The sequence below is a fragment of the Heterocephalus glaber genome, unplaced genomic scaffold (genome assembly GCF_053883595.1).
Source record: "Heterocephalus glaber isolate CG9 unplaced genomic scaffold, H.glaber_assembly_v1.0 deba00000943, whole genome shotgun sequence".
Classification (NCBI taxonomy): Eukaryota; Metazoa; Chordata; class Mammalia; order Rodentia; family Bathyergidae; genus Heterocephalus; species Heterocephalus glaber.
In genome coordinates this window covers 1,038,707-1,052,533 of record NW_028258175.1, presented here as the reverse complement: position 1 = coordinate 1,052,533, position 13,827 = coordinate 1,038,707, and the positions used below count along the sequence as shown (strand labels likewise).

Sequence of the window (13,827 nt, the reverse complement as noted above, 5' to 3'; positions counted from 1 at the left end):
GTGCCTGAAGGGCCATCCTATGGGCGCGGCTTTTGTAACTGAGCTCTACCCCTGGAACTCTCGGCTTCTTATTGGGCCATTTTTCTCCAATCGGAAGGGCTTCTAAACGTCAGTCTTCCGGCGGCGCAGACTATTGGTTGAAAGGATAGGGGCGGCTTTGTAGGTCATCGCAGGCGCAGCCAGAAGTAAAGCAAGGGACCGAAAAGCAAACCGGCTCCCTCGAGGTCTCGCATCAAAGACCCTAAACCCTGATCGCCTGCTCTGGCGGGTGAGCCTGCACGAGACCCCGGAGCCCCCTCCCCCGTTCTGCTAAGTGCGTCTGCGCGGCAACAGCCGCTGGCCCTGGTGCCACTTTTTCCTGACCACCTTTTCTTACCCCTCTCCGCCCCTCCCTACCCCGTCACCCCTCCTCCTCCTAGGCCCTTCTGTGGGGTCTCCCCAGTCCCGATCCTTCCCCTGCCCCGATCCCATACCCCAGGACCCTGGCGCCCCGGTCGCTGGGTTTGCGTCTCCGGCACCCGCGATGTGTGTCTCAGACCCTGTGGGCCTCCCTGCCCTCACTGCCCTCCGTTCCTCCTCACAGGCCCCCACTTTGCTCAGAATGACATTGGATGTGGGGACGGAGGATGAGCTGCCCGACTGGGCCGCGGCCAAGGAGTTTTACCAGAAGTACGACCCTAAGGACGTCATTGGCAGGTGAGGCTGCAGCCAGGGAAAGGAGCTCCGGAGAGGTCGGGTCCTAGACAGGATACGCGGTTACATCTGAGGGCTGGATAGATGGGAAAGGTCAGTGGTCCGTGGAGAACATTTGGTAACTGACTAGGCTCATATTTTGGGTTAACCCCGTTTTTATGCAAATTCATTTATGTACTCAAGGAAGAGGGTTGAAGCACCAACTGTGTGCCAGACACACAGCTCCACGTGGGAAGGTAGAAAGAGATATCTATGCCCTGGAGGTTCTCCAGGTGAAGTGGCTGAAAAGGGGATTGGACTAGATAGATAGGGGTCTGTATGACGAGTTCGGGCATCCTGGAAAACCACAGCTTCCTAGGAGCTGTGATCTTTAGGCTGGGTCTTCAAGTATGAATAGGGGTTCAGGATACAGAGAATAGAAGGAAGCTTCACTTGTGAAGTCTGTGGTAGATACATTTATTCATCAAATGTTTCCTAAGCACACACACTGTACAGGATATGTTATGCCCTCCTAGTGAGGGGTGGCAGAAACTCATAAGATTTCTGTCTTTCTGGAGTTTACATGCCAATAATAGAGACAATAAGCAAAAACAAGATAAAGTGCTAAGAAAATAAGTCAGGCAATAGAATGAGAATAATGAAGGCAGGGAGGCCGGGGGAACCTGTGAAGAAACCAGGTTTCTTGGGGAATCAAACCCAGGGGCTTGTGTGTGGTAGGCAAGCACTGTATACCCCATGCCCAAATAAGTAAGTTTTTTTTTTTTTTGGTACCGGCCATCAAACTCAGGTCCTTGCGCTTGCACAGCAGGCGGGGAAACCACTGAGCTAAATCCCTGGCCCCTAAATAAGTTAAGTTTTGAGGTGAGATTTGAAGGGAGAGAATGACTAGGTCATGAGCTGAGCCAAGATACACATACTCTCAGGAGGGAAGGTAAGAACAGAAACTCTAGGCGGCCCAGGATCCACTGAGTGGGAAAAGGTGGAAGAAATCAACTTGGAGAAGTGAATAGGGTTACATTTTGTGGAGCCATAGGCCATAAGGAATTTTAATTTTCTCATAGTAAAAATGGTCGTTTCAGGCAAGGGATTTAGCTCAGTGGTTCCACTGCCTGCCTCGAAAGTGCAAGGTCCCCATGCCGGGGATTTAGCTCAGTGGTTTCGCCGCCTGCTGCGCAAGTGCAAGGACCGGAGTTCGATCCCCGGTACCAAAAAAAAAAAAAAAAAATGGGTTGTTTCAAACAAGGTAGTAACATGATGTGACATATATTTCTGTGATTTGGGAACACGGAACTTAATCTTTCTGTGCCTTAGTTAGCTGGCAATAAAAATAGAACCTACCTTATAGGTTGCTGTGAGGATGGAATGACTTGATATATCTTTAGAACACTTCTCACACATGCTAAGTACTCAGTACCTGGGTATATGGGTATTCTTACTACTTTTTTTTTTAGTATTGGGGATTGAACCCAGGGCTTATTTTCTTTGTTTTGAGACAGGGGCTTGCTAAGTGCCTCCCAGAGTGATGGAACTGCAGGCCTGCGCCACCATGCCTGGGTTCTTAATACATTTTTTTTTGGTAACGGGATTGAACTCGGGACCTTGAGCTTGTGAGGCAGGTGGCAGAACCACTGAGCTAAATCCCCAGCCCCCCTTAATACATTTTTTAAAAAGATCTTTCTGCCTTTTATGTAGAGAGTGGATAGGAAAGGGGCAAGAATGAAAGCTTCCAGACAAGATAGGAATCTTGATTTCATGAGCTGAATGAGAGCTATAAACTTGGGAGGCACCAGCATATAGATAGTGGCTAGGGAGAGAGTAGAGAGAAGTGAAAGGGGTCTAGGCTTAGGCCCTGGGCATATGACCATTTGGGGGTCAATTAGAGAAGGAGCCAGCAAGGGAGACTGAAAAGATACCTTTTGTGAGTTAAAAACGGAAACACGAGAAGAACATGCTTCTACAGGGCTATCAGCCTACTGTGTCAAATGCTGGGAACGCCAGGAAAACAGACCGGCTGTGACCCTTTAGATATTACGTGGACATGTCAGCAAGGCAGTTGAAATCGAGAATTCTGGAGAGCAATCAAGGATTGAGACAGTGTAGTGGAACACATTGCATGGAGTAGGTGTTTAAAGCTCCTAGGACTGGAAGGAGATTACAAAGGAAATAGAGTATTAGGGGGAAAGGGAGCCCAGATTTAAGTCCCGAGTGCTGCAGAGTTTGGAGACTAGTTAAGGGAAGAAGCATGTGGGTGGTAGGGCCACACCATTCAGGTTCTCAGAGGCTCACTGCAGATAAGTAGTGCAGTAACTGAAGGGTGAAGGGTAGTGGTAGCACACTTCCCAGCGCAAGGCCCTGGGTTCAGCCCCAGCATTACTACCAAACAACAACAACAACAACAACAAAGTGAATGATAATTAAACCCTGGGACTCAGATACTGATGCCCATAGTAGTTGGAGAAGAAATTGAAACTATGAAAGAAAGAGACAGACTTGGCCAAGGGCAAGACTGCAGGAAGTCGTAAGTATTAAGGCCTCAGCAGGAGTCCTTATCTCACTTGAGAGAAGGCCAAACGTAACATGCCAAGGGCTGTTATGCCCTGAGGATGGACAGTGCATTCCTTGATCTAATCGAGACAGGGAAGACAGTTCCAAGCAGAGGAGTCAGGGGAGTGAGACCTAGGGCAGTAAGAGAAGAGAGCAGTGAGGTCGTGTGAAGAGCAGCCCAGGAACCAGCCTTAGAAATGGGGTTTGAGGGAAGACCTGTATGTATTTACATCTAAGCCTGAGGCAGTTGCAGGGCCCAGTGAGGTTGGTGACAGAGCTCAAGCAAGGAAGTTCCAAAGCCAAGTGGGCTTTCCTATGTCTACCTCATTAATGCCTTCAACATCCCTTCAAGGTACTGTTGGTTGCCTTTCAGAGTTGCAGAAACTAGCTAGGTGTGGTGTTATACCCCATAATCCCAGCACTGGCTGAGGCAGGAGGATCACCATGAGTTCAAGGCCACCCCAGGCTACATGCAGAGACCCTGTCTCAAAAACAAAACAATTAAAGAAACTAAAGCCCAGAAACCTTACATCTTTGGTCATATGGAGGTTAACTGGTGGCAGAGTTAGGCCTAAACTAAGATGTAATTCTCAACTTTGGTCTCCCACCCAGTGGCTCCATATTTATTTGGCACTTCCTGCACCTGAAGTGTTGTTGTAGGTAGCTTTCGGGTACCATGGAATAATCAGAGAAGTATCTGTGAAATCTGGAGAGATTTATTTCTTCCCCCTTCCTGAAAAGGGCTGGTTTCTAGGGCTCAGTGTGGGAAGGACTTGCCTAGGTCTAACTGTGGAGGGAGTTAGAAGATGGATTCAAATCAGGCCCCCTGCCTGCCTCCCTGTGAGCTTTGTCGCACCTTGCTGGGTACCCAGGTTCCTGAGGCCACCATGATTCTACCGTAGGCCAGGGTTAGTTTCTGTGGTGGTTGTCTTATCCAGATGGATCTTCATAGTTTAGTGGAGCCGGCACGAGGATGCTGAGGCTCTATTTGTGAAAATGAGAGGACCGGAAGCCCTGACTTGTGCTGTTGACTGGCTTTGGCAGAGGAGTGAGCTCTGTGGTCCGCCGTTGTGTTCATCGAGCCACTGGCGATGAGTTTGCAGTGAAGATTATGGAGGTGACAGCTGAGCGGCTGAGCCCTGAGCAGCTGGAGGAGGTGCGAGAAGCCACTCGGCGAGAGACTCACATCCTTCTCCAGGTCGCCGGCCACCCCCACATCAGTGAGACTTGTTCTCTGTTCCTGTTAGCTGAAGACCCCACTGCCTCTGCCCCTGCCCTATCCCTGCCCCCTCCCTCCAGCTCTGTCCCACCTCAGAGTGGCAAGTCTTTGGGAGCCTACTGCCTACATCCATTGGTCCTTCTTCCTTCCCGGTAATAGTCCACTGCTGCCCCGGGTGGCGGAGCCACTGCTTTCCATCTCTACCTCTGCCTTTCCGTGTCTTTCTGCAGTCACTCTCATCGATTCCTACGAGTCTCCTAGCTTCATGTTCCTGGTGTTTGACCTGTGAGTATCTCCCCCGCCACCCTGTCCCCACCTGCACGTGTTGCCCCGGAGACCACTGTCACACCTTCCTCTGCTCTAGCCAGGGCTGTCTGTTGCGCCTACTGGCCCGCAGCTCTGGCCTTTTCTGTATGCGCCACGATTGAATAATTTTGACCAAGTAAAAGAGTTCTCTTGACCCAGTCCCCCATGGTTATAGAGTGAGCAGGGGGAGCTCCTTTAAGAGGGCAGAGTTCAGGACTGGGGATTTAGCTCAGTGGTTCTGGCGCCTGCCTCGCAAACGCAAGGTCCCGAGTTCAATCCCCAGGACCAAAAAAAAAAAAAAAAAAAAAGAGTTCAGGCCGGGGATTTAGCTCAGTGGTTTCGCCACCTTCTGTGCAAGTGCAAGGACCCGAGTTTGATCCCCAGTACCAAAAAAATAAAAAAATAAAAGGAGAGAGTTCAGGAATGAAGTGAGCCCATATAAAGTATGTCCACTCACCGGCCTCTTATGCTGTCTGTCGCTGCCCTTTGTTTTTCTGGTTTGTCTGAATCTGAATATCAAATTTTATATAATAATTCAAACCAACTGCAAAGGTCATTTCAAAAGAGAATGACTTGAATACCAAAGATTTAAGAGGGGCCCTTGAAAAACCCCATGAAGGCTTCAGAATATTTACAGAAATGGCCATTGGTACCAAGGGGCTTGGGGAGTATCCATTCCACCCTCAGACAGCTGTGCAGGATGGTGACTATTGGAAGAGACACAGAGCTGTAAATACTCCATTTTAAGAGGAGCTTTTCAGGTATAATTTTCTCAGATGACAAGGACCACTTATAAATTATGTCACAAGAAGTCGCTGACTCTTGGTAAAGAGCCCGATCACAGCACAGTGAGACTGAGACAGGACAAACTACCCTGGTGTCTCATAGACCCTTGGAGTGCTCTGCCTGCAGGCCCCTTGGCTTGTCCCCAGGGGAGCCTCACACTGGCCTCTTCTGTGATATTTCTGGGAGCCCCACCTGGCTCATTTTCTCAGCCCCTACCATGGGGTGCATCTCGCCTGTGCCCCTGCTGTTCCAGGATGCGGAAGGGAGAGCTGTTTGACTATCTCACAGAGAAGGTGGCCCTTTCAGAGAAGGAAACCAGGTAATGGCACAGCCTGTAGCCCCTGGGCTGAGCAGGGAGTGGGTGGGCAGAAAGAAGCAGAGTAGGAGACTGCACCTCCCTAGGTCCATCCTGCGGTCTCTGCTGGAAGCAGTGCGCTTTCTCCATGCCAACAACATTGTACACCGAGACCTGAAGCCTGAGAATATTCTCCTAGATGACAATATGCAGATCCGACTCTCAGATTTTGGGTTCTCCTGCCACTTGGGACCTGCAGAGAAGCTTCGAGGTGAGGGAACTTAATTCCCTAAAAGGTCTGGGAGGGAGGGAGACCCGGGCTGAAGTTGGGTTGGCTGGGTCTCCGTACTGAGTCTTGGGCACCAGGGAAGGGGAGTCAGCACTTGCCAAGCATCTACTGGACCCAGAGCCTTTCATGCAGCTCAGAGTGGCTGCCCTGACCTGGGAGGGGTACACCTGGGGAAGCAGACAGGCACAGAGCTGGCAAAGGCCACTCTGGAAGCCAGAAGGGAAGCATAGATTTAGTCTGAGGGTCCACAGAGGGGCCTCTGGGGCTGAGGCTTGTCCCAGAGAGACCGGGGTGGAGCTCCATGGAGCCAGTGCCCGCCTGGAAAGGGACCAAGGGTTTGCCAGTGTGTCTGGGATCTGGATGAGGCAACTGTGGGGTGCTGCGAAAAGCCTGGCCTGCCCAGAGGGCCCGATTAACTTCTTACCCTGCACACCGGGACTTGGGGTCCCCCACGTATCGATACGTTTGTCATGATAAAAGTATTTAGTGTTTGGTCTCACTATGCATCCGGGCTGGCCTTGTACGCTCACGGATCCTCCTGCCTCAGCCTCCCCAGTGCTGGGATTGCAGGTGTGTGCCACCACACCCGGCAACAAGAAATATGTCTAGTGCGAAGGAGAGACATTAAACTAAATTCACCCTTTTTTCTTTTGCGGAACTGGGGAAGGAACCAACGGTCTCGCACATACTGGGCATGTGCTGTACTGCAGAACTATACCCCCACTCTCTCAGAGCTTGGAATATGCTAGAGCTTCTGCCTCAGTGGCTTTGCATTGGATTTATTTTATTACTATTGTTATTTTGCAGTACTGGAGACTGACCCTAGGGCCTTTGCACCAAGAAACATCTCCATTTTATTTTTCGAGACAGGGTCTCCCTAAATTGCTCAGACTGGGCTTGAATTTGCAGTCCTCCTGCCTCAGCCTCACAGAGTGCTGGGATTACAGGTGTGCGCCAGCACACCCAACTTCCCTGGATTTATTAATAGGTAACTTACTGGGGATTTACCCATGAAGCAGGCACACAAAGCCTTCCCATGGCTGATTTCTCGGAACCATTTCAACCTTTGGACAGAGTATTTGTGTCTCTTTTCAATAGGTGGGCTTAAAAGATGACTTGCCCAAGGTGACCTGGCCACGATTTGAACCTAGGTGGTCTGACTTGAGCTTACACTAACCTATGCACTTTGTTTTACCACGCTGTGCTTTAGTTCCCTTTGAGACAAACACTTCTTGGGGGGAGGGGATTGGTATTGCTGATTGCACCCCTGGACTCACACATGCCAGGTAAGCACTCTACCACTGAACTATATCTCCATACCTTTCTAACTACAAAGAAAAAAATTTGGATAGTGTCTTGCTAATAAGTTGTCTGGACTGGCCTTGAGTTTGTGAATCTTCTGCCTCAGTCTCAAGTAGCTGAGTTTATCCGCATCTGCCACTGCACCTCACTTCTTACATACACTTCTGGAATCATCTTTGGTCCTGCCTATTCCACCCTCTCCCTCAGCTTGAGTAATTCATTTTACTTTCAGTCTCCAGGTCAGGCCGGGCCCTCTGTTTTGGTTTTTGACACATTTCTTATTCTATTCTTTCCTTTCCGGAAGACGGCGAGTTCTGGGGCATATCTAATTCTGTGTCTAATAGGATGCTTGCTACATACAATGCATTCCATAAGTATTTTGTCTATGAATGAATTTCCCAAGAAAGTAACTTTCAGCTTAACTTAGTCCTATTAAAATCTGGATGTATGCCATCTGGAGATTGCTGGAATGGATGAACTGGTGGCCAGAGTGGTAGAATACAAGTATTGACTAGATCAAGTCCAGAGTCCTGGGAGGCTCTGGACCTCAGGCTTCCAAACTTGACTTGATTCCACGATGGGAACAGGAAAGTATTTGGCACAAGGGATTCACCCAGTATGTGCTTTTAAGAAACCTGTACTTCCACTTGTTCCCCTTGGGTTGAGGAATGGTTCCACCAACCAGAGTGGAAATTAAGTATGGGCAGAAAAGAACACCAAAAATTTAAATTTCCTTTTCCATTTGTATGAGGTATTTAGAAATGTGGTAACAAGTTGTATGAGTGGATGGGCAGGTTGGTTTGGCTGAAGGGTTGGAGGAGGCAAAAGACATGGTTGGGTAAGACCTTGAAGTCAGTCCCCAAACCACATTTTCTTAGGAGGGCAACTGGGAGCCTCAGTGGGTATTTGAATTTTCTGGCAGAGTCGCTGTGCAGTTCTGAGGCTAAGCCGGAAGCAGCACAGTAGAACACGTCAGACTCTGACAGTGCTGAGAGGGTTCCAGCACAGATCTGCTGCTCAGGGCCTTGGAGGGGCAAGTGGCATCCCCTCAATCTCTGCCTTTCTCCCCAGAGCTGTGTGGAACCCCAGGGTATCTAGCCCCAGAGATCCTGAAATGTTCCATGGATGAAACCCACCCAGGCTATGGCAAGGAAGTCGACCTGTGAGTTTCTAGTTTCCTGTCCTTGCTGTGGGTACTGCCCTTCAGGTTTGGCTGTAACCTAGGCCTGCCTGACTCTGCTCTTTCCCAGCTGGGCCTGTGGGGTGATCCTGTTCACACTCCTGGCTGGCTCACCCCCATTCTGGCACCGACGCCAGATCCTGATGTTACGCATGATCATGGAGGGCCGGTACCAGTTCAGTTCACCTGAGTGGGACGACCGTTCAGACACTGTCAAAGACCTGGTGAGGTGGGGCCATCAGAGGACAGCGGGGGAGGCCCAAGGTCTGCCCCTCATACTCTGGGTTTTCCCTAGATCTCGAGGCTGCTGCAGGTAGATCCTGAGGTGCGCCTGACAGCTGAGCAGGCCCTACAGCATCCCTTCTTTGAGCGCTGTGAAGGTAGCCAACTCTGGAACCTTAGACCCCACCAGCGCTTCCGGGTAAGCCTGAGTGGCAGTGTCTGCACCTGCCTGCTGACCTTTCCCTCGTGTCAGATGCTTTGCTGGAATTCATACTCCCCCTTTCCCAGGTGGCAGTGTGGACAGTGCTGGCTGCTGGACGAGTGGCCTTAAGTACCCGCCGCGCGCGGCCACTGACCAAGAGTGCACTGCTAAGGGACCCCTATGCACTGCGGCCTGTTCGGCGCCTCATCGACAGCTGTGCCTTCCGGCTCTATGGGCACTGGGTGAAGAAGGGTGAGCAGCAGAACCGAGCAGCCCTCTTCCAGCACCGGCCCACTGGGCCTTTTCCCCTCATCGGCCCTGAAGAGGAGGGGGACTCCACTGCTGTTGCCGAGGATGAGGCAGCACGGGTGCTTGGCTAGGTCCTCACCCCTGAGGAAGCTCAGATGCAGGATTCCTCGGGAGGTCTGAACCCTTCCGGCCCCTCTGAGGCCTTACCTCAGGCTGTCTGCCTAGCCCTCGTGGTGTGCTCCTGTCATAGAGACCAACTCTAGCCTACCCTGTTGGCCAAGGCTTGGAGATCAGAGCTGGGGTGGAAGAGCCACTCCAAAAGCCATGCCCAGCTGCATCAGTGCTGCCTGTGCTGTATCTGAAATAAAATCTGTTGCACACCCAGGGGTCGTGAGTGCCTTGTGTCCGCTGACTGGCTTCAGCCCAGAAGGTGCTGGGGGCAGAGGTGGTGGGCCACGCTCTAGCTCTGGCCTTTATTGGGGAAATTTCTGGGGATCACTTCATCTTGTTCTTGCCTTTGCTGGGTGGTACCTGGGAGGGCCGCTCCAGGGCAGTCAACTTGCTGCTGAGCCTTTCCTCACTGGCCTTGAGCTGCTCTTCTGCCAGCTGCTGGAGCTGCCCTAGCTCCTTGTGCACCTGAGTCTTGATGTAGGTTCGGAGGTGACAGACCTGGCCTGTGGGGCAGGGGAGGGGTAGGTCAGGAGAGATGCTGTCTGGGGGACTATCCCCGGGTGTCTGCCCCCGGGGCTTCACAGTTTAGAGGAGGCAGCCAGCCAGCCCCTGAGGGAGTCACAGGTGGGCTCGGGCCTGCACTGGGTCTCCTGGATTCATACTCAGACTGCAGCTTGGCAATTACGTGACCTTAGGTCATCGAACCTTTCCATGCCTCAGTTTCCTTGTGTAAAGTGTGGATAATAATAACCCCAGTACACAGGATTGGGGGAAGATTGAATTAATACACACAAAATGCATGGAACCAGGCATCCTGGTACCCATCATTACCAAATCCATGCTGGCTGTCACTGTCATTCACTGTGCAGCTGTGTCTGGAACTACCTCCTCTGCCTCCCCCTGAGCTCCCAGCCGATGTGCTCATATCTATTTGTCACCTTGGATTTCTGAATAAGGAATCATTTGGACAAGGACACAAACCAAACTAAAACTAAGAAGTCTGAAGTCCTGATGTGCTCCAAACCTTCATTTTACACCTGCTCAGAGTCGCGGGGCACCCGAACCCCTCCCAGGTGCTCACCTGGCTCTCGCACTGGCTGGGCCACTGTTTCCGGCTCTTCCTCCTGTTGGGTAGCTGCCTGCTGGTCCGCTTCCTGCCCTTCTTTCTCTGCAAACCAGAAACAGGAAGAGGCCTCGGCCCCAGCCCTGGCCCAGCCCTAGCACTGTGCTCTCCCATACCTGTCTTACCCGCGGGCCAAGGCTTGGGTGGCTGTAGCCCCATGTAAGTCAAAGACAGATCCAGCCGCACCTGGGAAGACAGGACAAGGGAGGCTGAGAGGAAGGCGCCTGTACTGAGGCGTGGGAGACAGGGTGACCTCTTGCATCCCATGGCACAGTACCTGTGGTGTGAACACATATTTGTAGAGCTTGAAGTGACGGAAGTAGGTGTTGACCACATAGTCTGCCAGGGCCAGCAGCTGTTCTTTCTTAAAGAGGTCGATGCTGAAGGGGGGCCGCTGCAGCGAGGACTGGAGTTAGTGCTCATGGTCTCCTGAAGCCCTGGCCCTTCCTCCAAGATCCCAGCTGTCTAGGAGCAGGGAAAGCCCACTGCAGCTCTCAGAGGAGAGTGAGGCTGGTGGGCAGGAGACAGGGTGAGACCGACATCCACTCCAGGGTACTGACCCTGACTCCATGGCTGAAGAGAGCAGTGGTAAAGTAGCGGTAGCATTCCTCCACGTTGCCCAAGGGGGTTGCTGGTAGAGAAAGCAAGGTGCAGTCGTGAGTCCCTCCCTGCCCTCCATGCCTTCAGCTCACTTCTTAGGGAGTGTGGACTTCAGAGGTGGACAGATCTATGTTAATCCTCACTTGTTTAATTCATTCAACCGAGTCCTCACTATGTACCATTCTAGGCACTGAACAAGACAGACAAGGTCCTGTACTGAGAAAGCTTATATTCTAGTGGAAGGGGAATACAATAAAAGAAATATGTAATTTCAGGTATTAAACATTCTGAAGAAAATCAGCATGGGAATTAAAGGCAGGGAATGTAGAAGCTACATTATTGAACACTGCATATAATATCTCAGAACAGTGCCATAAAATTAGTGCCGTGTCCTTAATTTATTGATTGGGTTGTTTAGTTTTGCATTTTGAGACTACTTGCTAAGTAGTTCTGGCTGAACTTGATCTCACTCCGTGGCCCAGGCTGGCCTCAAACTTGAGGCAATCCTCCTGCCTCAGCCTCCTGAGTACTGGGATTACAGGCATGCACTACCATGTCTGGCCCTTAATTTACTGATAAAGACATAGATGTCAAAGGCAATAAAAGGTGTGTGACACTACAACCAATAATGGCAGAACAAAGATTCCACGTGGTAACACCTCTGCTTCTGCTACCCATGGTCCCTTGAGCCAGCCCTAACTCCTATCCTTGGGGCTCTAACTTTCTGGCAGCTGCCTCTCTCTCACCAACACAGGCCTGGTGAAGATCCTGGAGCAGAGCACATGCTGCCGATGTCTGCTCTAGTGAGAAGCTCTGCTGGTGGCAGAAGATGAGGGCATGGGAGAAGAGGTCCAGGGTGACGGCATCCCGCAAGCTCTGCTCAGGCCAGTCAATCTCCAGCAACTTGGCCAACACCCTTGGGAGGGAGAGGAAGGCGTGAGCGATGGTGAGAACCCTCTTTCACAGGCCTACACTCACCGAGTGCTTGGGAGCCAGCCACTCTGTCTTCCCTTCCTAAGAGTTCTTCCCCACCCTGATCGGTTGGTCATACTCTCTCATCTCCTCAACACTGGCTGTCTTTTCCAGCTGGTGCATGGAATGGAGGTCCAGGTATTTCCTGTAGAAGGTGGGGAGACAAGGCAGTGGTGGTGGGCACATAATCATTAAAGTGGCAGACCAGGACTCAGGAGGCCTGTGTTTTGGCTCTCACTAATGTGCTGTGCAGCCTTTGCCAGGTCTCTCAGCTCTGCTGACTCCCTTCCATCTGTGACTGAGGTACACAGCCTAGACTCATGATCCTCTCCATTTATAAAGCCTATAATTAGGGAACTTGAGTTCTTATCTTTGCTCTACTGCCTTGCTGTATGGCTTTGGTGAGCCCCCGTGCCCCAGGGTGGACCTCAGTATCCCTGTTTGTACAATGCGCTATGGCAACTGAGACATTCCGTTTCCATTTATATCTTCAGGCCTTGGCTCTCTTTTTATACTGCCTCTTTGGACTGGGAGCCTGGAAAGCATGTCTGAGTCTCAATCTCATCTGTAAAATGGGGAAGCCCTGGCTAAAGGAATAATGCAAGTGTGACGTGTAAGGTTCCCACGGCTCTTTTTTTTTTGGTACCGAGAATCGAACTCAGGACATTGCGCTTGCCAGGCCAGCGCAGCGCCACTGAGCTCACCCCCGGCCCTTCCCAGGGCTCTTCTCACTCACCACAAGCAGATCCGGGGCTGGGGCAGTGGCGGCTGCGAGAGAAGGTGCAATGCTTAGGGCGAGCTGTGCTGCGCCTGGCCCTAGTCCCTGGTCTGTCGTGAATCTCCTCGGGCCAGGGCGCTGAGAACACGCTAGATTTATCTCCTCAACTCTAGGACTATGCAGAGCAATGCAGGCGGGTCTGGGCCCCAGAAGGCCCCAAGTACTACTTATGAGCATGTTAACAATCGGGTCACACCTCCCTGTCTCTCTCTGCCTTGGTGCCAAGGCACCCGGGGAAGGAACGTTAGCAAAGGTAACGAAGGGCGGCCCCCTGCTGCGGAAATCTTCCTATACGATTCCCGAGAGGACCACTCTGTCTCGCTCTCACCGGAAACAAGTTGACTTCAGGATCTTCATCCACTTCCACGGGGACAGAGGCCGCTGTTGCCAACTCGGTCCGCACACCTGTTCCTATCTGCATGGCCGATCTAACCAATGGACTAAGATCCTTCTCCAGTTCCCCTTGTGGTTCCGAGAGCTGTTCCAGTTTGGACTGTACCTTGACTCCCAGGGACTGGCTTGGTTTTGGGCTGATCATGTCGCATCTAGGTTATGGGACAACCAGTTTTCGAGCAGCGATTGCCAAGTCCTGGCCCTGTAGTGACTTTCCAACCAATCTACGCCGCAGCGAGGCTGGGCGCAGCCAATCGGGGGGGGGGGCGTCTCCCATCGTCTCCATGGTGAACCGTTACTAAGGTGGCCGTGAAGGAGAAAGGTGGAAAGTTCAAGTACATACTTCCGTCAGTGAGGAGCGAACGCGCATGCGTAGTAGATTGCAAGTGCCCACTTAGGTGCCCCCTTCCAAATTGTTGATGGCTGGCATTGTTCTCGGAGGTGGCCAAGAGGATAGTGCGGAATCAGTTACCGTGGGAACCGCCTACTGTCCAATCACCGAG

At 51.6% G+C, this 13,827-nt stretch overlaps 2 protein-coding genes across 6 annotated transcripts; one reads left to right on the top strand and one right to left on the bottom strand.

Annotated features, from left to right (window-relative positions):
- The first annotated feature begins 104 nt into the window (after window positions 1-104).
- On the top strand, window positions 105-9,671 carry Phkg2 (phosphorylase kinase catalytic subunit gamma 2). Of its 2 annotated transcripts, none has more exons than XM_004856182.3 (10): window positions 105-268; window positions 584-696; window positions 4,282-4,457; window positions 4,687-4,741; window positions 5,802-5,867; window positions 5,951-6,114; window positions 8,506-8,596; window positions 8,685-8,838; window positions 8,910-9,035; window positions 9,125-9,671. In XM_004856182.3, the coding sequence occupies exons 2-10, from the start codon at window positions 602-604 to the stop codon at window positions 9,416-9,418; spliced, it is 1,221 nt and encodes a 406-aa protein (XP_004856239.1). In that variant the 5' UTR covers window positions 105-268; window positions 584-601; the 3' UTR covers window positions 9,419-9,671. The 2 variants fall into 2 exon arrangements, with proteins under 2 accessions (XP_004856239.1, XP_004856240.1); XM_004856183.3 differs by having other exon boundaries at window positions 159-313.
- A 62-nt stretch (window positions 9,672-9,733) lies between these two features.
- Cfap119 (cilia and flagella associated protein 119) lies at window positions 9,734-13,811 on the bottom strand. Of its 4 annotated transcripts, none has more exons than XM_004856187.4 (9): window positions 13,260-13,811; window positions 12,890-12,921; window positions 12,233-12,298; window positions 11,928-12,097; window positions 11,142-11,212; window positions 10,859-10,975; window positions 10,698-10,767; window positions 10,540-10,626; window positions 9,734-9,961 (listed from the first exon to the last, which is right to left on the bottom strand). In XM_004856187.4, exons 1-9 carry the CDS (start codon window positions 13,467-13,469, stop codon window positions 9,783-9,785), a joined length of 1,002 nt encoding a protein of 333 aa, XP_004856244.1. In that variant the 5' UTR covers window positions 13,470-13,811; the 3' UTR covers window positions 9,734-9,782. The 4 variants fall into 4 exon arrangements, with proteins under 4 accessions (XP_004856244.1, XP_004856245.1, XP_004856246.1 ...); XM_004856188.4 differs by having other exon boundaries at window positions 10,707-10,767; window positions 13,260-13,803; XM_004856189.4 differs by lacking the exon at window positions 12,233-12,298 and having other exon boundaries at window positions 13,260-13,802.
- Between the last annotated feature and the right edge of the window lie 16 nt (window positions 13,812-13,827).